The sequence below is a fragment of the Ovis canadensis genome, chromosome 12 (genome assembly GCF_042477335.2).
Source record: "Ovis canadensis isolate MfBH-ARS-UI-01 breed Bighorn chromosome 12, ARS-UI_OviCan_v2, whole genome shotgun sequence".
In the NCBI taxonomy this organism is placed as follows: domain Eukaryota; kingdom Metazoa; phylum Chordata; class Mammalia; order Artiodactyla; family Bovidae; genus Ovis; species Ovis canadensis.
Genome location: NC_091256.1, coordinates 30,218,305 through 30,242,895, shown reverse-complemented (window position 1 = coordinate 30,242,895; position 24,591 = coordinate 30,218,305). Strand labels below are relative to the sequence as shown.

General features: G+C 37.6%; 1 protein-coding gene across 1 annotated transcript in view; it reads left to right on the top strand.

The window, feature by feature from the left end:
- Positions 1-24,591, top strand: part of USH2A (usherin) — a 939,490-nt gene that overhangs the window by 86,202 nt on the left and 828,697 nt on the right. Inside the window, exons 4-8 of the mRNA XM_069544562.1 lie at positions 10,448-10,511; positions 13,178-13,472; positions 14,373-14,557; positions 15,020-15,241; positions 16,642-16,735. Coding sequence (XP_069400663.1) covers positions 10,448-10,511; positions 13,178-13,472; positions 14,373-14,557; positions 15,020-15,241; positions 16,642-16,735 — 860 coding nt within the window. The remainder of the gene's footprint in view (positions 1-10,447; positions 10,512-13,177; positions 13,473-14,372; positions 14,558-15,019; positions 15,242-16,641; positions 16,736-24,591) is intronic.

Genomic DNA, 24,591 nt, shown 5'->3' with positions numbered 1-24,591 from the left:
CAGTTAGCACTTGTGAGCATGCACTCTGTTGTATTAGTCGTTCAGTCATGTCTGCTTCCCATGGACTGTGGTCCACAAGGCTCCTCTGTTCATGGGATTCTCCAGGCAAGAATACTGGAGTACATTGCCATGCCCTTCTCCAGGGGATCTCCCTGATACAGGGATCAAACCCGTGTATCCTGCACTGTAGGCAGATTCTTTACCATATGAGCCAATAATGGAAGAGGTTTTCATAAATTCTTAGAGCCAATAATCTTTTTAGTCTCTTTTGAGGGCTCTGTTAGTCTGTTGCAATATACCTTTAACATTCAGTCAGACAGATTAGCACTCTTCTTTAGTCACCATTTACTGCTTGTATAGAATTACAAGGTCAAAGAGAGGTGAAAGTTTAAGTTCTACTCAAATGTCTTTTGGGGATGTACATGTTCCTGGACATATACATACTCCTTTGTATGAGCATGGCTTTCTAGATTCCCAGGAAATCTTTGCAAAGCCCCCTATGGATGTGTCATTTCTCAGCTTTTATCTCTTTTTTGTTTGTTTGTTGTTTTCCCAAGCTGTTATTGTTGCCTTAGGCAGCTATAATGTTAAGCAGTTGCCACTGATTGTTTTCAACAAACATCCCAGTTCAGTTCAGTTCCTCAGTCATGTCGGACTCTCTGTGACCCCCTGGACTGCAGCATGCCAGACTTCCCTGTTGATCACCAACTACCAGAGCCTACTCAAACTCATGTCCATCGCATTGGTGATGCCATCTAACCATCTCATCCTGTCATCCCCTTCACCTCCCACCTTCAATCTTTCCCAGTATCAAGGTCTTTTCCAAGGAATTGGTTCTTTGTATCAGGTGGCCAAAATATTAGAGTTTCAGCTTCAGCATCAGTTCTTCCAGTGAATATTCAGGACTGATTTCCTTTAAGATTGACTGATCAGATCTCCTTGCTGACCAAGGGACTCTCAGGAGTCTTCTCCAACACCACAGTTCAAAAGCATCAATTCTTCAGCGCTCAGCTTTCTTTATAGTTCAACTCTCACATCCATACATGACTACTGGATAAACCATAGCTTTGAGTAGATGGACCTGTGTCAGCAAAGTAATGTCTCTCCTTTTTAATATGCTGTCTAGGTTGGTCATAGTTTTTCTTCCAAGGAGCAAGTGTCTTTTAATTTTATGGCTGCAGTCACCATCTGCAGTGATTTTGGAGCCCTGCAAAATAAAGTCTGTCACTATTTCCATTGTTTCCCCATCTATTTGCCATCAAGTGATGGGACCAGATGCCATGATCTTAGTCTTCTGAATGTTGAGTTTTAAGTCAACTTTTTCACTCTCTTCTTTCACTTTCATCAAGAGGCTCTTTAGTTCTTTGCTTTCTACCATAAGGGCAGTGTCATGTGTATATTTGAGGTTATTGTTATTTCTCCCGGCAATCTTGATTCCAGCTTATACTTCATCCAGCCTGTCATTTCACATGTTGTATTCTGCATATAAGTTAAATAAGCAGGGTGACAATATACAGCCTTGACGTACTCCTTGCCCCATTTGGAACCAGTCTGTTGTTTCATGTCCAGTTCTAACTGTTGCTTCTTGACCTGCATACAAATTTCTCTGGAGGTGATCTGGTATTTCCATCTCTTTCAGAATTTTCCACAATTTGTTGTGATCCACAGTCAATGGCTTTGGCATAGTCAATAAAACAGAAATAGATGTTTTTCTGAAACTCTCTTGCTTTTTCAATGATCCAGTGAATTTTGGAAATTTGATCTCTGATTCCTCTGCCTTTTCTAAATCCAGCTTGAACATCTGGAATTTCACAGTTCATGTACTCTTGAAGCCTGGCTTGGAGGATTTTGAGCATTACTTTGCTAGTGTGTGAGATGAGTGCAATTGTGTGGTAGTTTGCGCATTCTTTGGCATTGCCCTTCTTTGGGACTGAAATGAAAACTGACCTTTTGCAGTCCTGTGGCCACTACTGAATTTTCCAGATTTGCTGACATACTGAGGTCAGCACTTTCACAGCATCATCTTTTAGGATTTGGAATAACTCAATTGGAATCTCATCACCTCCACTAGCTTTGTTCATAGTGATACTTCCTAAGGCCCACTTGACTTTGATTCCAGGATATCTGGCTCTAGGTGAGTGATCACACCATTGTGGTTATCTGGGTCATGAAGATCTCTTTTGTATAGTTCTGTATATTCTTGCCACCTCCTCTTAATATCTTCTGCTTCTGTTAGATCCATACCATTTCTGTCCTTTATTGTGCCCACCTTTGCATGAAAAGTGACTTCCCTGGTGGCTCAGATGGTAAAGCATCTGCCTACAATGTGGGAGAGCCAGGTCTGATCCCTGGGTTGGAGAGATCCTCTGGAGAAGGAAATGGCAACCCACTCCAGTACTCTTGCCTGGAAAATCCCATGGACAGAGGAGTGTTGTAGGCTACAGTCCATGGGGTCACAGAGAGTTGGACATGACTAAGCGACTTCACTTTCACTTGGCATGAAATGTTCCTTTGGTATCTCTGATTTTCTTGAAGAAATCTCTAGTCTTTCCCATTCTACTGTTTTCCTCTATTTCTTTTCATTGATTGCTGAGGAAGGCTTTCTTATCTCTCCTTGTTATTCTTTGGAACTCTGCATTCAAATGGGTATATCAGCCAGAACTGTGTCTGAGTGTCTCCTGTGGAGGTGTGGGTCAGCAGTGGCCTGCCACAGGGGCAGTGTCTCTGGGTGCAACAGACCTGGGTATGGCATAAGCCCTCTTGGAGGAGGTTGCCATTAACCCCACCCTAGACCTGCTGAACTTACACAGAACTTAAACTGACTCTTAGAGGGCACCAGCAAAACCTTGTGCACACCAGGACCCAGGAGAAAGGAGCAGTGGCCCCACAAGAGGCTGACCCAGATATGCCCATGAGTGTCCAGGAGTCTCTGGCAGAGGTGTGAGTTGGCAGTCGCCTGCTGCAGGGTCAGGGGCACTGAGTGCAGCAGTGTGTGCAAGGGACTTTTGAAGGAGGTTGCCATTATCTTCATTACCTCCACCATAGTTTGGCCTCAGGTCAAGCATCTGGGAGGGAACACAGTCCTGCCCATCAACAGAAAATGGGATTAAAAATTTACTGAACATGGTCTCACCCATCAGAACAAGACCCAGTTTCCCTTTCAGTCAGTCTTTCCCATCAGAAAGTGTCCATAAGCCTCTTATCCTTCTCCATCAGAGGGCAGGCAGACTGAAAACCACAATCACAGAAAACTAACGAAACTGATCACATGGATCACAGCCTTGTCTAGCTCAATGAAACCATGAGCCATGCTGTGTAGGGCCATCCAAGATGGATGGGTCATGGTGGAGAGTTCTGACAAAATGTGGTCCACTGGAGAAGGGAATGGCAAACCACTTTAATATTCTTGCCTTCAGAATGCCATGAACAGTATGAAAAGAAATGACCAAGCTCTGAGTAATTTCATGTGGGGTTTTTATAGTACCACTATCAGACTAGGGGCTTCCCTGGTGGCTCAGAGGTTAAAGCGTCTGCCTCCAATGTGGGAGACCCGGGTTCGATCCCTGGGTCGGGAAGATCCCCTGGAGAAGGAAATGGCAACCCACAACAGTACTCTTGCCTGGAGAATCCCATGGACTGAGGAGCCTGGTGGGCTGCAGTCCACGGGGTCACAAAGAGTCGGACACGACTGAGTGACTTTACTTACTTACTTATCAGACTAAATAATGACAGTTTTCTGAGATTAAGGCTTTCAAGGAGCTCCAACGCCACTCTCATTCCTCCAGTGGATGCTAGGCTGCTATTTTTCACTGTGATCATAGAATATCCAATATCAAGATTAACCATTGAGTGATTGAGAGGAGGATGGCAATTGAGAAAGATAAAATGCCACAAAATAAGCTATTCTTATTGTTATTCACCCACGAAAACACACCACCACCCCTGGATGTTTGCAAATCTTTAGTCAATTTCCATCGTTTTAGAAAAGTTGATTTGACATTCTTTGTTAGTGTTATCATTGCTTTTATGGCAGAATCTTCAGTTGTTCTTACTTTGCCATTCCTGATCACACTGTGTAATTTGTCTCATCATTATTTTGAACTTTAATCAGCAGGCATAACCTTTGTTTGTTAGATTTATAACTAGTATTCATGTTTTGGGACTAAATATTACTTTAAAAACTTCTTTCCAGTAGTTCATCACTAGTGTATAGAAACTGAATTGATTGCTATACATTCAACTTGTTGCTAAATTCACTTATTACTTCTAGTAGTTTTCGTATAAATTTACTGGGCTTTCCTAAGAGACAATTATATTACCCATGAATAGAGGCCATTTTATTTCTTCCTTTCCAGCTGGTGTGACTTTTAAAAAATTTAGCCTTATTGCAAAACTACTCTTTTTATCTTGATTTATATATTAGATTATTTACTCAGTTTTCCTGTTGAAGTAATTTTGCTATGCCACCAATCATAATGTGGATGTGCTGCTTCTTTCCAGTAATTACATATTTTCTGGTATGATTCATATCTGTTTACTTGATCAGTTTATGTAATTTAACTGATACTTGCCATATGAATATTTTTCAAAGAAAAATCATTTTATTGTTTATTCCAGTGAATATCTGTTGCTGTAAACCTGGCAACTGAGAAAGGAATTAGTAAAATTCACTCTTATGACTGTGTCCTTGATTTTATGATATTCTCCCCCCAAAATCAAATCATAATTCTTGTTTGGAGTGGATGATTCACATTAACTCTAGGTCTTTAGTGAACGTTTTTAAACTTTAAAAATTCCCTTCAAATATGAATTCTGTGGTAGAAGATGTGATTGTTCTATGTTCAGATTCCAAATTTGAACACTAAAATTGTTTTTAAAGGTCATAAAACCTAGTCCCTTTATTTTACAGGTGATAAAAGAGACTTCACAAACCCTCTGCAGCAAAGTGTCCCTTTAACTATTGCTAAAATACAGGAAATGAATTCAGATTTATTAATATTGAGGTGTACAGCTTCACTTCTATACCCTAGTCTGACTTCTGTTGACTTAGAGACTGTAATAGCCTAACTGGTCTCACTACTTCTACCCTTGTCTTCCTATATTCTGTTTTTAACACTTTGGAATAAACCTGAGTTCATGTCACTACTCTATGCTCTCCAATAACTTCCTTTTTTACACAGAATAAAAACCAAAGTACTAACAATAGGCTCCATGACTTTTCGCAATTGGAACCCAATTACCCCATCCCCCTGCCTACCACCACAGCACCCAGTTACTTGTCTGGCTGGCTTGTCTGACTTAATTTTCCAAGAGCCTCCCTTCTCTTACTCTGCTTCAGGGTACTGGCTTCTTGCAGCTCCTCTAGTATGCCAATCATAGTGGCTTAGGGGTCTGCACGTTCATTGACTTCTGTCTGGAATATTGCCCCTAGATGTATACATGATTCATTCTCTTTCTGCTCTCAATGAGACCTCTCTTTAACATACCATCCAAATTAAATTCCAGCTATGCTGTCTATGTAGCTCTAATTTTCCCCATTTTCATAGTATTTATCATATTTTAATATATAAGTTGCTCATTTGTTATGTTCCTATAACTGCTGGAATATAGGCTCCACAGTTGTTTTTTTTTTTTTGGCTTTTTGTGCCTGTTTTGTTAACTAATGTATCCCCCAAACCCATGAAAAGTTCTAACATATGAAAGGCTCCTGATAAATATTTGTTGAAGGAATAAATGAAGAAAGAATGAAAGCACCTTGATAATTTAAATCCATGATTAAAGCTTTGGGAAAATCACAATGATCATCAATTTTGCTTTCAGGGATATTAGGTCTTTCAAAAATCAGAAGTGATTATCCCTTATTTGTTATGATCTGTATTTTCAAAAATCAGAAGTGATTATCCCTTATTTGTTATGATCTGTATTTTCTTTGAAATAAAACATTCCCTAGCAGTTCTATATATAATGTTTTAGACTTTTTAAAAAATATACTGAAAAAACAAATTGGATAATATGGAATACTTTTCATAACATATTTTTTCTCTTTGATAACTCATTATGTTAAATGTACAAAATATTGACTAAATTCATTACCTATGCCTCCATAACAAAATACCACAAACTGGGTGGCTTATAACAATAGAACTATATTGTCTCACAGTTCTGGAGGCTGTACATCCAAAATCAAGGTGTTACTAGGTCCATGTTCTCTTTGAAACCTCTAGTGGAGAATCCTTTGCCTTTAATTAACTTCTGGTGGTGGCCATCAATCCATGGTATTCCATGACTTATATAGTTACATCACTCCAAACCCCCCCTTTGTTGTCACATGGCCTTCTCATTGTGTGAATGTGTTTCTACCAGGCACTTTCTTCTTCTTACAAGGATACTAGTCAGGTTAGAGCCCACCCTAATGATATCATGTTAACTTGATTATATCTGCAAAGACCCTATTTCCATATGAAGGCATGTTCATAGGTACTGGGGGATGACTTCAATATGCAGTTTGGGAAGAGTACCATTCAACCTGTAACAATAGCTTTTTAATTTGGGGAGGGTATTGCTTGATGGCACAGTATGCTTTGAAGATGATGAGAAACTTCTTGTTGCTTCATTAGTAAGTGCTGCCAATAGCGGAATCTCTTTAATGTCCCCAGCCAACACTGAAGTGAATACTATAATTATTTCAATTAGCCTGCTTCCTGTATATCAATTGAAAATCTTTAGATTCATGAAGAAATATTCATATGTGAAATGTTATTTTCTTAACTATAGCCTTTAATATAATTGTAAGAAGAAATAGAAATATATACACACTAGCACAAGCTCACACACAAACACGTGTCCTTTTTATGCCCCTGAATCTCACCCTTCTTTGCTCATTCATCTCCCCCTGCTTCAAAACTATTTGGTGTGCTAATTCTGCTTGACATCTTTTATTCATCTAGCATAACCTCACTCTGTCCCAGGTCCAAGGAACTGCAGCAAAGGTTGAGCAAACATTTTTAAAAACTCTTATTGTTAAGATAAAATTTAAAAAATAGAATTGTTTAAAAAAACATATTTGAGGAAATAGTCATTTGGTGATTGGCCATTGCTCTAAATTTAATTTAAAAACAGTTACTGAATAGGCATTATACTTTAGATCATATCCTTTTTTGTGTCCCCATGATTTAAACTCTAGCTAGAATCTTGCCATTTTCATTGTTTTTCTTATTATTAAAACAAACAAACAAGCTTTCTTACATTTTTCTGTTCCTACTCTCCATGGCCTTATCTGTTAATACATTGTAAATAAGTATTTGCTGAATTGATAAAATTGTGTGTGGTTTAAAGTTGATATCTACCCATACCTTGAAAAGTGACCTAATTTAAAGCAGACTGGGCTCTGAACTTGACTTGTTTTATAAAAATACTCATGTGGTGATCGAATTTTGGGACCTGAGTAATTCAGATACATGTGAGTAACTCAGAACTCATAAATATGAGGTTTACAATCTATCCTCACTTATCACAGGTTTTCTAAATGAGGCATTAATCTTAATTTGGAGAATACCTAAACTGATGCCCTGAAGCTTGGTGATTGAGCAAGTGGAATGGAAAAATGGGGAGTCTTCTCAGTAATGTGAATGCTCTGAAAATCACATGGGAAACAGATGATAATCACATTTAGGGCTGATGAAATGATAGATTTATATGTTTATAAACTACAGAGAAATTTGATTTGGGGAAGATATTCTGGATAGAGATTATAAGTTGTGTCAGTAAATAGGCTCGCCAAAACTCTGACTTAAGGCCTATCAAGTTTATAGAAATAATTATGATCATTACTGTTATTCATTTGTAATTAGTGAAATATATACTGGTCAGTGATGAGGGCATGACAACCCACTCTAGTATTCTTGCCAGGAAAATCCCATGGACAGAGCAGCCTTGCGTGTTATGGTCCATGGGGTTACAAAGAGTCATATACGACTGAAGTGACTTAGTACACATACTGGTCTATAAGAATTGAAAAGGCTGTGATATAAAGCACTTCCACCTATTGGCCAAATTACTAGTAAGGAGATTAAAACAGTTTAAAAAAAAAAGTCTCTCAACCAATAAGCCCAGGACCAAATGACCTCACTGGTGAATTCTAGGAAGTAGTCAAAGAAGATTAAATACCTAGTCTTCTCAAACTCTTCTTTGATGAACATAGATACAAAAATTCTGAACGAGATATTAGCAAACTGAATCCAACAAGACATTGAAAGGCTCATGTACTGTGATCAACTGGGATTTATTCCAAGGATTTAAGGATGGTTCAGTACCCACAAATCAATCGAGGTGATAAGTCACATCAGCAAAATGAAGAATAAAAGTTATATGATCATCTCAATAAATGTAGAAAAAGCATTTTACAAAATTCAACATTAATTTATGACAAAGACTCTCAGCAAAGTGTTTATAGAGGGACTATATCTCAGCATAAAATGGCCATGTATGACAAACCCACGGCTAACAATGGTGGAAATATGAAGGCTTTTCCTACAAGATCAGGAATAAGCCAAGGATGTCCTCTCACTACTTCTAGTCAACATTGTTTGAAATTCATATCCACAGCAATTAGCAAGAAATCCCTGATAGCTCAGCTGATAAAGAATCCACCTGCAGTGCAGGAGACCCTGGCTTGATTCCTGGGTCGGGAAGATCCCCTGGGGAAGGGATAGGCTACCCACTCCAGTATTCTTGAGCTTGCTTCCCTGGTGGCCCCGATGGTAAAGAATCTCCTGCAATACAGGAGACCTGGGTTCGATCCCTGGGTTGGGAAGATCCTCTAGTGGAGGGCATGGCAACCCACTCTAGTATTCTTGCCTGGAGAATCCTCATGGACAGATGGAGCCTAATGGGCTATAATCCATGGGGTTTCAAAGAGTTGGACATGATCGAGTGACTAAGCACAACACACAAGAAATAAAAGGAATCTAAATTGGAAAGAAAGAAAAGAAAAACTGTTGCTGTTTGCAGATAACCCATTATTGTTGTTGCTGTTCAATCACTAAGTCATGTCCAACTCTTTGTGACCCCATGGACTGTAGCATGCAGGCAAAGCTATCATTATTTGCAGATAACATGTTATGGAAAGCCTAAAGACTGCCCGCCAAAAGCTGTTAGAACTAATAAATAAGGCAAGTTGCAGTATATAAAATCAATATACAAAAATATGTTGTATTTCTATACACAATGAACTATGAGGAAGAGAAATTAAGAAAACAATCATATTTACAATTGCATCAAATTGGTAAAGAATGTGCCTGCAATGCAGGAGATCTGAATTTGATCCCTGGGTTGGTAAGATAACCTGGAGAAGGAAATGGCAACCCACTCCAGTATTCTTGCCTGAAAAAGCCCATGGACAGAGGAGCCTGGCAGGCTACAGTTCATGGGCTTGCAAAGAGTCAGACACGGCTTAGTGACTAAACCACCACAAAAGCAAAATAGGAATAAATTTAACCAAGGAGGTAAAAGACCTGTACTTTGAAAACTATAGGACACTCATGAATGACACAAATTAGTGGAAACTATTTATTATTCATAGATTGGAATAGTTAATATTCTTGAAATGTCCATCTTATCCAAAGAGTTAGTCTCTCAGTGGTGTCCAACTCTTTGAGACCCGACTGTAGCCCACAAGGCTCTTCTTGCCTGGTATTTCCCAGGCAAGACTACTGGAGTGGGTTGCTATTTCCTTCTCCAGGGGGGTCTTCCAGACCCAGGGATCAAATCCAGGTCTTCTCATTAAAGGTAGATTCTTTACCATATATCCCACCAGGGAAGCCCCCGAAGTGAAGACTGCAGCCCAGGAGACAGTACCTCTGATAGCTCTGAGAGACTGCTCCATCTTATCCAAAAAATCTATAAGTTCAGTGCAACTCTTTTCAAAATTCCAAGGCCATATTTCGTAGAACTAGAACAAATAATTCTAAAAGTTGCAGCAAACCACAAAAGATCATGAATTATCAAAATGATCTTGAGCAAGAAGAACAAAGCTGGAAGAACCATCCTCCCTGATTTCAAACTCTACTACAAAGCTATAGTAAGCAACATTGTATGGTGTTGGCACAAAAACAGACACATAGATCAATGGGACAGAATTGAGAACACTGGATTGTGCCAAATAAAAATTTAAAAAACTCATCAATACAGAGAACAGTTTACTGGTAACTGTAGGAGAATGTGGTTGAGAGGGTGTCAAAACTGATGAGGGTGTCAACTTGTATAGTGATGGGTGATAACTAGATTTGTGGTGACCACTTTGTATTATATATAGATGTTGAATTATAATGCTGTACAACTAAAACTAATATGAATAAAAAGTTTCATAGCTTTAAAAGAATTTCACTTGAACATTTGTCAGACATTGCTTGGAAAACTGAGATTTCATATTTATATATATATTTTATAGGTTCAGAGCAGTTTGTTGGAAGAATGCAAGATTTTCGATTATACCAAGTGGCACTTACAAACAGGTAAGCTGATTGAAAATTTTACACCTGAAGTGTAAGAATAAATTCATTTAAGTAAGAATATCATGAATATTTTAGAATTTTCCACCTTTACAGTATTTGGTGAACATCATCTAATTAATGTTTATAGTGTTTGCTTTGGCTTAGTCTATGGTTTTTATTCACTAGTGCTACTCTGTGGGTAACTCATAACATAAAATTGATCAAATTCTGTGAAAATGATTTATTCTAAGAAAACTAGACTTTTGAACAAGTAGTAGTGTATAATTTAGGATGTTGTTGTTTTGTTGCTAAGTCATGTCTGATTCTCTTGAGACCCCATGGACTGTAGCCCACTAAGGGCCCCTGTCCATGGAATTTCCCAAGCAAGAATACTGAAGTGGGTTGCCATTTCATTCTCCAGGGGATCTTTCTGACCCAGGGGTTGAACTCGCATGCCAGTTCTTTACCACTAAACCACGAGGGAAACCTGTAATTTGGGATAAAAGTGAAGTGAAAGTTGCTCACTAGTGTCTGACTCTTTGTGACCCCATGGACTGTATAGTCCATGGAGTTCCCCAGGCTGCAATAATGGAGTGGGTAGCCTTTCCCTTCTCCAGGGGGCCTTCCTGACCCAGGAATTAAACCAGGGTCACCTGCATTGCAGGCGGATTCTTTACCAGCTGAGCTATCAGGGAAGCCCCTTATACATTTGTTTAAATGTTCTCTTTGAAGCTGTTTCTGATACTTAAGAAACCGCTATATCTGCCTTTTAAAATTGCTTTGCTGAATTTGTAAGTACTAGAGAATGTAGAACAAAGGAAATGAGCACTTATACTGATGTATAGAAAAATCTCAAGAGACTGGACTACTAGACTTCGAGACAAAAAGAGTAAGTAATCTGAAGTATTGTTATATATTTCTATTTCCAGTGAACAAATCATTGTGTGGACTTGGACTATATTTATTGAAATATTTCTTCATCTTGAGAATAGGTAGGAAATCTTTCTAAGGTGTTGTTTAAGGCATGCATATTTCCATTCTCCTCAGAAAGTTCAAGGAAAATTCAGCCTGAGATATCCTCTGAAGTTTGTTTCCTGAGTTATGATTTGATGATATAATATTACATCATTGTTTGAATACGTTGATCTTATTCACTTGCAGAAGAAGAATGTTTATTCATTTTTCTTCAAGGGAAATGTAGATTAGTATGGTGAATTTCCAATGACAGAACTAGTTCTTGTAAATTTGAGAGGCATTGCTCTTGAGATGAAGCGATGATCTTATGTCCATTAACAATATACAGATGCTTTTAGTTGGTCTATATGATCCAGAGATGCCTGAATATAGGGTGCTGTGACACCGAAACACTTTCTTGGGGAGATCTATGCCCACTCGTCTCACAATCATTTAGATCACTTTTGTCTAACATTCTGAAGAGCAGCAACGCTAATAAAGATTTTGCTCAGATAAACATTTACCTGGATGGTCACTGCTGGCCCTGTGCAACACATGATGTCGAGTGAAAAGTATGAGTGAGATTTAAAGAAGGTGTGCCGTTCTGTGTTTTATGAGAGTGAAAAAGGTGTCCGCCTCCTCCATTTGCCCTTAGTGGGGTCTGAGAGAAGTCTGATCTCTCAACTTAGACCTGGCTTGCTCTCTACTTAGACCTGGCTTGCTGGGGTTGGCCTACCTGAAATGTCTGGAAAGGCATTATGTGGGAGATGCTTATAAATAGAATGACTGATTTTGCTCTGTATCAGTATATTGCCCTTAATGGAAAAATTAAATATATCTGCCTGAAATTGGCATTCTTCTTTGACTGTTGGCAGTGTCCATATGATCTGAAGCCATTGAAGCATTTTAGGGTGCCAGAATCTGTACTGATGAGTCACAGGAAACCATTGACAAATGGGTTTGGCTCCAGTCCCTTCTCCTAAAATAGCAGCAGATAAAATAATTTTCTTAATTCTTTCCATGGATGAATGGGGGACCCTATCTATAACTCATTATTTTCAATACATTATTGTTCACTTATAGTGATAAGTCAGCTTAACAATCTTAGTTAATGTTGCCTTTCTTTTAATCAAAAAGGCACAGTAAAGTATTATATTTTAACAAATATCTTGATAATCAGCCAAGGACTTGTGCATGCTTCTTGATGTACAAAATTAACCCTTAAGAATGTGCTGATTTTACAGAGAATAGACTTGTGGTTACTTGCGGTATCTTGTGGTTACCAAGGGCACAGGGTTTAAGGGAGGATATAGTGGGAGTTTGGGATTAGCAGATACAAACTAGTATATTTAGAACAGATAAATAACAAGGTCCTACTGTACAGCACAGGGTATTATATTCAATATCCTTTATAAACTATGAATGGAAAAGAATATAAAAAACAATGTATGTGTATGTGTAACTGAATCACTTTGCTATACAGCAGAAATTGACAACTTTGTAAATCAACTATACCTCATTTTAAAAAATGCACTGTTTTTGATATACAGTTTTTGAGATTGCATATGTTTGACTAGGAATGACTTTGATTTTATGTTGTGTTTAGAAAATTATTAAGGCTAAATGTCTGCAAATCAAAATATCAAGATACTGATAGTCGTTGGTAACACCTCTCAGAAGTCCTGTCACTCTTGAATTACTGGTCCTTACTATCTTCCTCTTGACTCCTACAGAGAGATTCAGGAAGTTTTCTCCGGAGATCTACCCAGATTGCATATCCAGTCACATTGCCGTTGCCCTGGCAGCCACCCTCGTGTCCATCGTTTGGAACAGCAGTACTGCATTCCTAGTGATGCAGAAGACACAACGAAAAACAGGGTGTTACGGCTGAATCCTGAAGCCCATCCTCTTTCTTTTGTCAATGATAACAACATTGGTACTTCATGGGTGTCACATGTGTTTACAAACATGACCCAGCTTAGTCAAGGAGTGACCATTTCCATAGATTTGGAAAATGGACAGTATCAGGTAATTTGTAACAGTGGGGTATATGTTAGTTTCCTGTGCATATTTCAACAAGCTACCACACATTTAACAGTTTTGCAATCATAAATTTATTCTCTTACAGTTCTGAATATCAGAAGTATGAAATCAATGTTGACAAGGCCATGCTCCCTCTAAAAGCTGTAGGGAAGAATCCTTCCTTGCCTTCTCCAGATTCTGGTGGCTCCTGGCATTTCTTGGTTTATGGCAGCATAACTCCAATCTCTGTCTCCATTTTTCTTGGCCCTCTTCCTTGTACACCCAGGATTACCTCACCTTGAGACCCTTAGTTATATCTGCAAAGATCATATTTTCAAATAAGGTTGCAGTCACAAGTATCAAGAGTTAGCGCTTGAACACATCTATTTGGGGAAACAATTTAACCAGCTATAAAGTGACAGCTGAATTAGGCAACTGACCATTACCTTATCAAAGTAGTGTATTGTAACCTATAAAATAAAAATATTTCAAAGATATACAGGCCCTAATTTTCTAGAGATTTGTGTCAAAATCATATGAAATATGGAAACATTCTTTTCAATATTAAGTAGCACAAATTAATAAAAACTGTAGTCCTTATTGTAAATAACTGTAAGAAGAAATAGATAACAATTACTTTATAGAAGTAATGTTTTGTTCATGTCTCTATATCAAATGTATTAATTTCCACTTTATAAAATCCTTGAGAAGAGGGACGTATATGCAATTATAGAATGTGTTGCCTTTACTGTAGGACTATGGAATTTCTGGATGTCTAATAAATATTTGGTAATTGTCTTTATAAGGAAGTAAGCTATTATGTTTGAACATAACAATTCCCGTGGTTTGATTTATACTGATGGGGTCAAACTTAAAACTTCAATGACAATTAACATTCATTTTCAGGTATTTTATATTATCATTCAGTTCTCTAGTCCACAACCAACAGCAATAAGGATTCAGAGGAAAAAGGAGGACAGCCTAGATTGGGAGGATTGGCAGTATTTTGCTAGAAATTGCAGCACTTTCAGAATGAAAAACAATGGAGATTTGGAAACTTCTGATTCTGTCAACTGTCTTCAACTTCCCAAGTATGAATGTTTTTTAAAGTATTATCTTTGATTGCACTTAGGAGTTAATTTGAATAAACTAATGTACAGTAGTAACCTGCATGCAGGCTAGCTAAATTGGTAGAGACTTCCTCTACTGCCAATTTTCTTGAGGAAGATTTTTCTAAGACTATTCCTTAAGCTGAGTTTTAAACAATATTTAAAATTCCCGTAAGACTTTATAGAGTATCTCTTGCTTACAGTCTCACTTGTGCTTTAAAATTGATTTTCAGATTAGCTACCAAGTTATATATATTAATAGGATTTTTATTATGTCCTCAGGGAAATGTTTTACTATTTTTTCTGGGATGCTCTCATATTGCTTGTATATAAAATATATGAAATGTTTGTGTTCAAGAATGAAGAATTCAAGCTATTACTGTTATAATGTCTGCTTTGTCAAAAATATGAATAGCTTTTCATGATTTCAAATTTCATCAACAGTTTTACTCCATATTCCTGTGGGAATGTCACCTTTAGCATCCTAACACCTGGACAAAATCAGCGTCCTGGATACAATAATTTCTATACTACCCCATCACTTCAAGAGTTCGTTAAGGCCACACAAGTACGACTTCATTTCCATGGACAGTACCATACAACTGAGACTGCTGTCAGCCCCAGACACAGATACTATGGGGTCAATGAAATCACCATCACTGGAAGGTAGTGTTCATGACCAAGGTTTTGAGTGTGCTTTTCATGATGAATCTTATTTCCAACAAATTTTTGTCATACTCATTTAAAAATACATTAGCCTTTTAGAGGAAACCAAATTCCAGTCTCCATGTATTGAAATTATTTCCTATTCTAAGATTTTGGGGGGAGATTTGTATGTCAGTCTTTGCCATACATAATATCACATTGTTAGGAAATCAGTTTTCAAAAGCTGTTTGGTTTAGAAGTTATGATGCCCTGAATCCAACTTAGAAAAGAATTGCCAAATATTTTGCTTATTTTTTTCTGGAATATAATATTCAAGTATTCTTGAAATCAAAGAGAAGAAGCTAGATTTGAAGTTACAACTGTAGTACCAGCTAGTTTGTAAGTACTGAGCTTGATCTCCATAAGTTCACAGTTTTATGAGGAATATCTGTTTTCCTATAAAGGAATAAAGGAAAATTATAGGACACTCTAAGTAATTTATAAATATCTGGCTCTAGTAGAGAACAAAGTTAAACAAATGAATAGTTGGAAAACTACAAGATAGTGTACTCCCTAGTATGGAAATGCTGCATATATAAACTCTGCTTAAAATTGGTTTGTGCTAGGAGAAGGCAATGGCACCCCACTCCAGTACTCTTGCCTGGCAAATCCCATGGATGGAGGAGCCTGGTGGGCTGCCGTCCATGGGGTCGTGAAGAGTCGAACACGACTGAGCAACTTCATTTTCACGTTTCACTTTTCATGCATTGGAGAAGGAAATGGCAACCCACTCCAGTGTTCTTGCCTGGAGAATCCCAGGGATGGGGGAGCCTGGTGGGCTGCCGTCTGTGGGGTCACAAAGAGCCGGACACGACTGAAGCGACTTAGCAGCAGCAGCAGCAGAATGATATATCCTGTGAATGAAGCACATATTCAAAAGCAGACTGGAATATCAACATATAAATGTTATTTGTTAAGTTATAGCACAATGCAAAAATAGCTATTAAATTTTCACCATCTAATTTTGAGGAAAAAGATGAATTGAAATGTGTTAACTTTACTCTTCAGTTTATTCTGAACTTTGTATTCTCAATTGTGTTTTCAGTAGTTTCAGTAAATGTCTTTTCATGGCAGTTTGCCACATGGTTAATATTGGTACAAACAACTCAGAATGAGTTTGAAAATAAACTTCACAAACAGTATGGTTTGGATATTGATGAAAATCCTTACAATACTTCAGTGTTAATTTAAAACTGCTATGAATATTATCCATATGATTAAAGAGGAACTGAATTTTGTATTGGATAATAAACATTGCCTCTTGTTGTTAAATTCGTATAGTGGACACATATATGGATCTTTAAATATACTCACAATTGAGCTGGTATTTCTAAGGAGCTGTTTGATGCTCACGTCCACAGATGTCAGTGCTACGGTCATGCCAATCGCTGTGACACAACAAGCCAGCCCTACAGATGCCTCTGCTCTCAGGAAAGTTTCACTGAAGGACTTCATGTGAGTTCTCTGTTTATGCATGGGAATCTCAAAAACGTGGGTGGGATGTTGAATATAAATCCTTTAAACTTGACTTGGTCTAACTTCTCCTTATGAGTACAAGTAAATTGATATGAACTTAATTATTTCAGAAAACATTTTCATAGAGAAAAATGAAAGCTATGAATAAAGTTGAAAATTTTATTTAAAAATACTCTGTGGGAGAAATAACAACTAATACTAAACCCAGAGATTTTATTTTTCCTTTTTTTTCCTGTTTCATCAGCATTATCATATTCTATAAAACAACTTTTAAGGCATATAAATAGATGGAACTAAGAAAAGGATCAGATTGCTACACCTAAAGGGTACATTTGTGCAAAGGTATATAAAGAGATCTTTATGTGATTGCATCAATCAAGTTTAATTTATTGCTGATATCAGGAATTTTAATTAGTAGTTAATTTGAAAATCTATAGTAAAGTCACTTAGAAGTTACATTGCCTTAGTTTGTCTCTAATCATCAGGGTAAGTTTCATACCTGAAGTGGAAATTTAGCTTTATCTTTAGGAATAAGAAATAAATGAAAAAAAAATTAAGAGAAATTTGTTAGAAATAGATATTCAACATAAACATCAGTGATAGATGATATGAAAGAGGGTTACAGCAGCAGAAACAGGGTTACAGTGGAAATAAAAGTAAAGAGTATGGCATCTCCAATAAATGGTGTTTGAAGCAATTGGCTGCCAATTTGTAAGACAATAAAGTTGCCTACCTCATGACATGTACAAAAATCTAGGTGCTTAAAGAATTAAATGTAAAAACAACTGTAAATTTATGAAAATAAAGATTAGAACAATATTTCTAAATTTCAGGTGGGGTCTATATAAGCAAAACATATGAAATACAAAAGAAAGAAGCATATCATGAGTCATAAAAAAGTACTGACATTCTGTCATACAAGTATTCTTTATAAGTGAGGGCTTCTCTGGTGGCTCAGATGGTAAAGAATCCACCTGCAATGTGGGAGACCTGGGTTTGATCCTTGGGTTAGGAAGATCCCCTGAAGAAGGGCATGGCAGCCCACTCTAGTATTCTTGCCTAGAGAATCCCCATGGACAGAGGAGTCTGGTGGGCTGTAGTCCATGGGGTCACAAAGAGTCAGACACGACTAAGCGACTAAGCACAATAGTGATAAGTGATGGGGCTGATTGAAAATATTTAACAGATAAAGATTTGAGATCCCTCTAAAAAGGAAACACACACTATTCTACCTACAACTACAGATCACATTTCTGACACCAGATATATGGTTTTTTTCCTACACCAAGCAATTCAGTTTTCTATGGATACCAACTGGGTGTCCTACAATTTAATTCAGTTCTGACACTAATTGGAATTAGCACAGACCTCATGGGTTTGGAGCTTAATCCTAGAAGACATCACTCACTTTAGATGCCAACTGCAAGTAGTGAGTCCCCAGGTTAACTACAACTTCTGTCCGACTTAGCTACTAATTTGTAGCTAAGTTCCCCTAATGCACTCCTTGGGCTTGATAATTTGCTAGAAAAGCTCACAAAACTCAAGTAAATAGTTTACTTATTAGATAACCATTTATTATAAAAGGATGCAACTCAAGCAAGCTAGATGGAAGGGATGCAAAGAGAAGGTCAGGAGGAAGGGGAACAGTTTCCATGCCCTCTCTGAGCATGCCACCCTCTCAGCACCTCTATGTGTTTAGCAGTCTGCAGGCTCTCAGAGCCTTTTCAGATAGAATTTTTATGGATACTTCATTACACATGATTGATTTAATCATTGGCCATTGAACTTGACCTTGAGCCCTTCTCACTTCCCTGGAGATCTAGAGGTGACGTGGAAAGTTCCATCCCTTGGTTGTCTTTGCTGGCACCAGCCCTTATCGTTAAGGTGTTTCCAAAAATCATCTTGTTAAAATAAACTCATGTGGATAGGGACTTGTTATGAATATAAAAAGATATTTTTTTACATTTTTGTTCTGGAACTATTTTAGGAACCGGGAATAGAAACCAAGTTTATAACAAAATATGCCCCTATAACTCTTACCAGTAAGGAAATTACAAGAGTTTTAGGAGCTGTGTGCCAGAGACCAAAAATATGTATTTTATTATGTCACAATCTCTAATATACAAAGAAGAATGCTTAAAGAATACTAAGGAAAATAATTAATAATATTTGTTGTTTAGTCACTCAATCATGTCCAAATCTTTGCAACCCTATGGACTGCAGCACCCCAGGCTTCCCTGTCCTTCACTATCTCCCAGAGTGCTCAGACTCAAGTCTATTGAGTCAGTGATGCCATCTAAACATCTCTTCCTCTGCTGCCCTCTTGTCCTGCTCTCAGTCTTTCCCAGCATCAGGGTGTTTTCCAATAAGCTGATTCTTTTAAACAGGTAGCTAAAGTTTTGAAGCTTCAACTTCAGCATTAGTCCTTTGCCGGGTCCAGCCCCAGTGGATCCAGGGAATTCGAAGCGGGGATGGAGTCGGAGTCTGGGAAAGGACTATTTAATTAGAAATATAAAGAGATTACGAAAGAATAGTGTAGTAGGAACATTAGTGGAGAAAAGAGGCTGAATAACTTGGTTTACGCAGAAAACTAATAAAACCTCAAGACAAGAGGCTTGCACCATCTATGTTAGGCCACCGGTGCCCACTTGAGTAGTGGAGGGTGCCCTGCCTTGGGCTCCCTCTTGTGTGGATCTTAGAAGCCAGGGCAAGTAAGTAGACTTGGCGAGCTTCCGCACTCCAGATGGGAATTCAGCTGGAAAAGGGGAGAAAAGAATGATGTGTGGGAGCCCAGCATCGGTGCAAGACTCACAACTTTATTTTCAAAATCAGTTTATATACCCCAAGTTGTACATAAATAAATAATGGAATATGCAGAGTTATGCAGGGGCAGCAGTCCTGACCCTCATTGAGACCAGGCTTTCTTTTTGCATACCTTCCCGTATACAAAAGATCTCAAGTGGTTTACATTATCTTCTGGCGAAGAGGCCTGTTAACATTTTTATGGCTCTCTTCCTAGATAAATGTCTATCAACCAAAAAAACTCTTTTTCCCTAGAAGAGTTTTTTTCTTTACTCTGCATCACCCTCAAAGTACTAAATAAAGTTATATTCCTGTAGAACAAAGGTGCAATGGGTTATAACAAAGAAAGTACTTAACTCAAAGGTCTAATGTTGCTAATACCAGGTCTACTACCTGTTTTTTCTATATACCAACTATATCTAGAAATAAAAGATATGAAAATTTGGCAGCAAGATTGGCTCAACAAATGAAATCTTTAATCAGTCCTATTCTTATGATTTTGACTCCTTGGAAGCCCCTACTTTCCTAGGATGTTTTAAGCTTCCTGTGCCTCCTGCGGTCGGGAGGCTGCCAACAATCGCATGCGCAGCTGTAAGAGTCCAGCAGGCAGGCTAGAAAGCCATCAGAGGGGTTTTTGGATTGAAACACTCTTATTATGCCCAGGAGATTTATTATCTAAAAGCTCTAAATTAACTTTTTCCAGAAAAAGGTGTGTGGGGGGGTACAGCCCCCTGTTTATATCAGAAGAGTAGATGGAAAGCATAACACAGTAAAGCAGGCAGACTCTGGTTTTTGGGGGTGGATGCTCAGGAAATTTCAGGGGAAACCTCTGAAGCCTGATCACACCCTTCGTTTTGTCAAGCTTCCTTCCTCATGACCTTTGCCACAGGCGGGATTCCTCATGCTGGCTCGCCGCCGTCCTTCCAGTGAATATTCAGGGTTGATTTCCATTAGGATTGACTGGTTTGATATCCTTGCTGTCGAAGGTAATAATATTAAGGGGCTAATATACTAACAAGCAATTCACAAAGAAGACAATTTTCAACAAATTCATCAAAGTTTACCAACTTCAGTTTTAATTAGGAAAGTACAGATTATAATAAAATTTTGTTTTTAGCCTATCAGATTAGCAACAAACTTCAAAATTGATGACATTTAGATTTGAGAGAATACGAATTTTTAATATAACATCGGTGGAACTCCCAACAGGTACAAAAATTTTGGAGGATTATGTGGCCATGCGGAGAAGGAAATGGCAACCCACTCCAGTGTTCTTGCCTGGAGAATCCCAGGGATGGGGGAGCCTCGTGGGCTGGCATCTACGGGGTCGCACAGAGTCAGACATGACTGAAGCGACTTAGCAGTAGCAGTAGCAGCAGTATGTGGCCATGTGTATATTAAATGAAGGGCTTCCCTGGTGGTTCAGGCAGTAAAGAATCTGCCTGCAGTGCAGGAGACCCAGGTTCAATCCCTGGGTAGAGAGAAGATCCCCTGTAGAAGGGAAGGGCTACCCACTCCAGTATTCTTGCCTAGGAAATCCCATGGACAGAAGAGTCTGGTGGGCCACAGTTCATGGGGTCACAAAGAGTCAGACATGACTGAGCAACTAACACATTCACACGTACTAAATTTAAGTTGTAAATACGATGGATTACTTTATGTAGTTATCATTCTAAAAAGGTGTTCTTCATTGACAAGAGTATGGAATGGTTATATTTGTATCTTTTGTTATATAAATACGAGATTCTACATTAGTGTATTTTAGCTTTTAAAATGGCAGCACTGTCTCTTGACTCTTATGTGACTTGCATGCTTTCCTGCCTTCTAGATCTTCCCCTGACTTGTGTTTTGTTAGTCACTTCACTTGTCTGTGTAGTTTGTTTTAGAATTTCATGGAATATCTTGTTTTAAAAACCATCTGTAAAGGATTTGACAAACTCCATTTTTGTCTTCTGATATTCTTAATCTAATTTGTTTTCGACCACAGCATTAGTGTGTATAATTCAATGGCAAGAATATTTTCTGAGATGCAACATTCCTCTGGCACATTTAGAATGTCTTGCTAATCTTGTGTTTCAACATAGGGTCTTTGATTTGATTATAGCCACCTTTCTTTCTATGTGCTCAAACCAAAACTTCCACATTCTAATCCAGATGTCCATTTGAACCTATACTCCAGATCATGGATTTATATTGCTGATTTTAAATTTATACATTTAGTCTTTGCTACTAGTTAATCGATTTGAAAGAAAGAAACTTCTATATTTTTTCAGATATCTAACACTGGAGTCTTTGAGTGTGGTTGTATTAGTATATCATGAAAAAGTCTCTAAACATTGATTTTAATGTTTATATGGCTTACCATATTGTTATAGAAGGAAATTATTTGAATTAACTTCATTGATTCACTCTTTATTCAGTTGTAATTGTTATTTAAATTTTGGGCAATTTGATTTGCTCCTGATATTAAAGTGACATTTATACTGTTTTTCTTGACTTCCTTGGTGGCTCAGATGGTAAAGCATCTGTCTACAATGTGGAAGACCCGGGTTCGATCCCTCGGTTGGGAAGATTCTCTGGAGAAGGAAATGGCAATCCACTCCAGGACTATTGCCTGGAAAATCCCATGGATACAGGAGCCTGGTAGGCTACAGTCCATGGGGCCGCAAAGAGTCAGACATGACTAAGCGACTTCACTATACTGTTTTTCTTAGTGTCATCTCCTTTGATCATTTAAAATAGACACTTCTTTTTTTTTTTGCAGTCAGTAATTTCTTTTATAACCTCACTCCTCCTCCCCAAGTCCACTAATAACTCAATTAAAAAATGCTCTGGGATGAATTGAGTAGGACACTTAGATCTGAATAGGTCTAGTAAATGAATACTGAGGACTGCCTATTACTTTTATTCGATACATTGTTTTTTGAGCTTCTCTTGCTTTATTTTGGCTAGTTAGTTCCTCTCCCCTTTTCTCATCCCCATCTCCCTTCCTCTTCATGCCCCATCCCATATTTTTCCTTTTTCTCTCTCTAAATGCTCACAGTTCAGTGACTGATTCTTATGATTCTTGGGTGATTTCATGCTTTCTCTTAAAAATAGAGCCATTAAATAAGTCAAGGCTCATGATTGGTTTCAGAAGTCAAGTTGGGATTTTCAGACTTGGTCTCAGGTGGTGACTGTTGAATTATGAACTAGTAAAATAATTAACTATAATTTATGTTGAGAATATGCTTTAATGCTTCTTATTTAAACATTAAGTGCTCTTTTAAAACAAAAGTTTAAAAGTTGACTTTTATGTTATCTTCCTTCTTGTGGGATTTTGATAATTCATGAATTGTACCATAAATAGAAGAGCAACAAATATCATTCACTTCCTTCCCAAATGCAACTGAAGGGAAAAAGTTAATAAACTGTTAAGCTGAATGATTTCTTAGTCCTATGATATTTTCAATAGTGTGTTGAAAATTAAAAATGATTTTGTAAGGTATTCATAGCAGGACCTTTTCTTTTGTTATCATTCTAGATATTTTATTACATGTGGGACATATCTGAAAAATTTGCCCTACAATAATTTGAAAATATTCAAGTGTTTTTCACATTGTTCCACTTTTTAAATAACAAGTTTTAATATAAGCCATACATATCCTATTGGAAACAATGTTCTCTTTAAAGATCTGGACATAATCCAAAAGGAGTGTCTTCAATTTCATAGTATTATGCTAGCCATTAATAATATTACTCAATAAACAGGACTTTTGTGACTTATATTACAGCCATTTGGCAAACAGATGAAAACGTAAGCCTTGAGAATATGCCAGTTCTTGGCAATTGTCAGTCCTATGAGAAAGTGTTTTTAGCAGAAGTGAAAATGAATGAAATTGGGGGAATGGAATGGTGAGATTAGAAGTGTGTTCATATACATAGTCATTCTAGAGAGTTTTCTGTAAATATTCTTTGCTTGTAAAATTGATGTTGCAAACTGGTGGTCCTCAGGTGGGAACAGTGTTCAGTCTTTTAGTTTCTAAGAAGAGTTTTCACCTTCCTTCCTTCCATCTTTTTATTACATCTCTGAGTTCTCTTAATTAGAAAGTAGTCCAACACTGCCCCTGTTCCCCATGGTAACAGCTGGCTAAGTCATGGTAGCAGTTACCCTCTCTAGAGCATTATCACTCTTCACTTGGCACTGTATTTACTACTATCCTTAGCCTTATATCTTGGTGACCTCATTCATGTTAGCTATCTGGTCTTCAGACACTTTTAAGCTTGTAAACCCTAAAAAATAAAAAACTTACTCTAATATTTGAGACTTATACTAGCAGTTAGAACACTTTATTGATTATTCTGGGTATAGTAAGATCAGCAGTCTATTTCATTGCTCCTATTTATTTTGTCCATTCATAAAGTTAAAAAAAAAAAACCCAACAACTAACAAATAACCCAAAACAACTCAATATCTGTAACCAACGATACCATTGATTCTAAGATGAACTTAAAGTCATACTTACTTTTTCTTAAACATTCTACTGCTTTTTGTGAAACTTAAAATACTTATCTCGAGGAGGCTCACTGATTCTCAGTGCTGTTGGACTAGGAACGCTGACATATTTTGGTATGGTATTGGCAATTTTAAGACTTTAAACACAATATTATGCTTTGCATATAATGTATTATGGTTACCATAAATAATAATGGCATTTCATTAATAGAGAAAAATTTGGAGCATTTGTCACATTTCTTCCCTCCAAATGACTGAAGCAGTGAGTAATTAATTTACTGGTCCATTTTAGGATTAATCTATGGCAAACAAATCCCAGCAGACTAGATACTATTCAATGACTTTTGAGCAGAGTTGAATGTTTTAAAGTAGATTTCAGGATCAGGCTGAAAACCCTGATCAGGCTTCTAATGGATCATATGATTGTTGATACTGTTTTAAACTGCTTAATGTTATTTGACTAATAACTGTCACTTATACATGTATTCAAAGAAGGCAATGGCACCCCACTGCAGTACTCTTGCCTGGAAAATCCCAT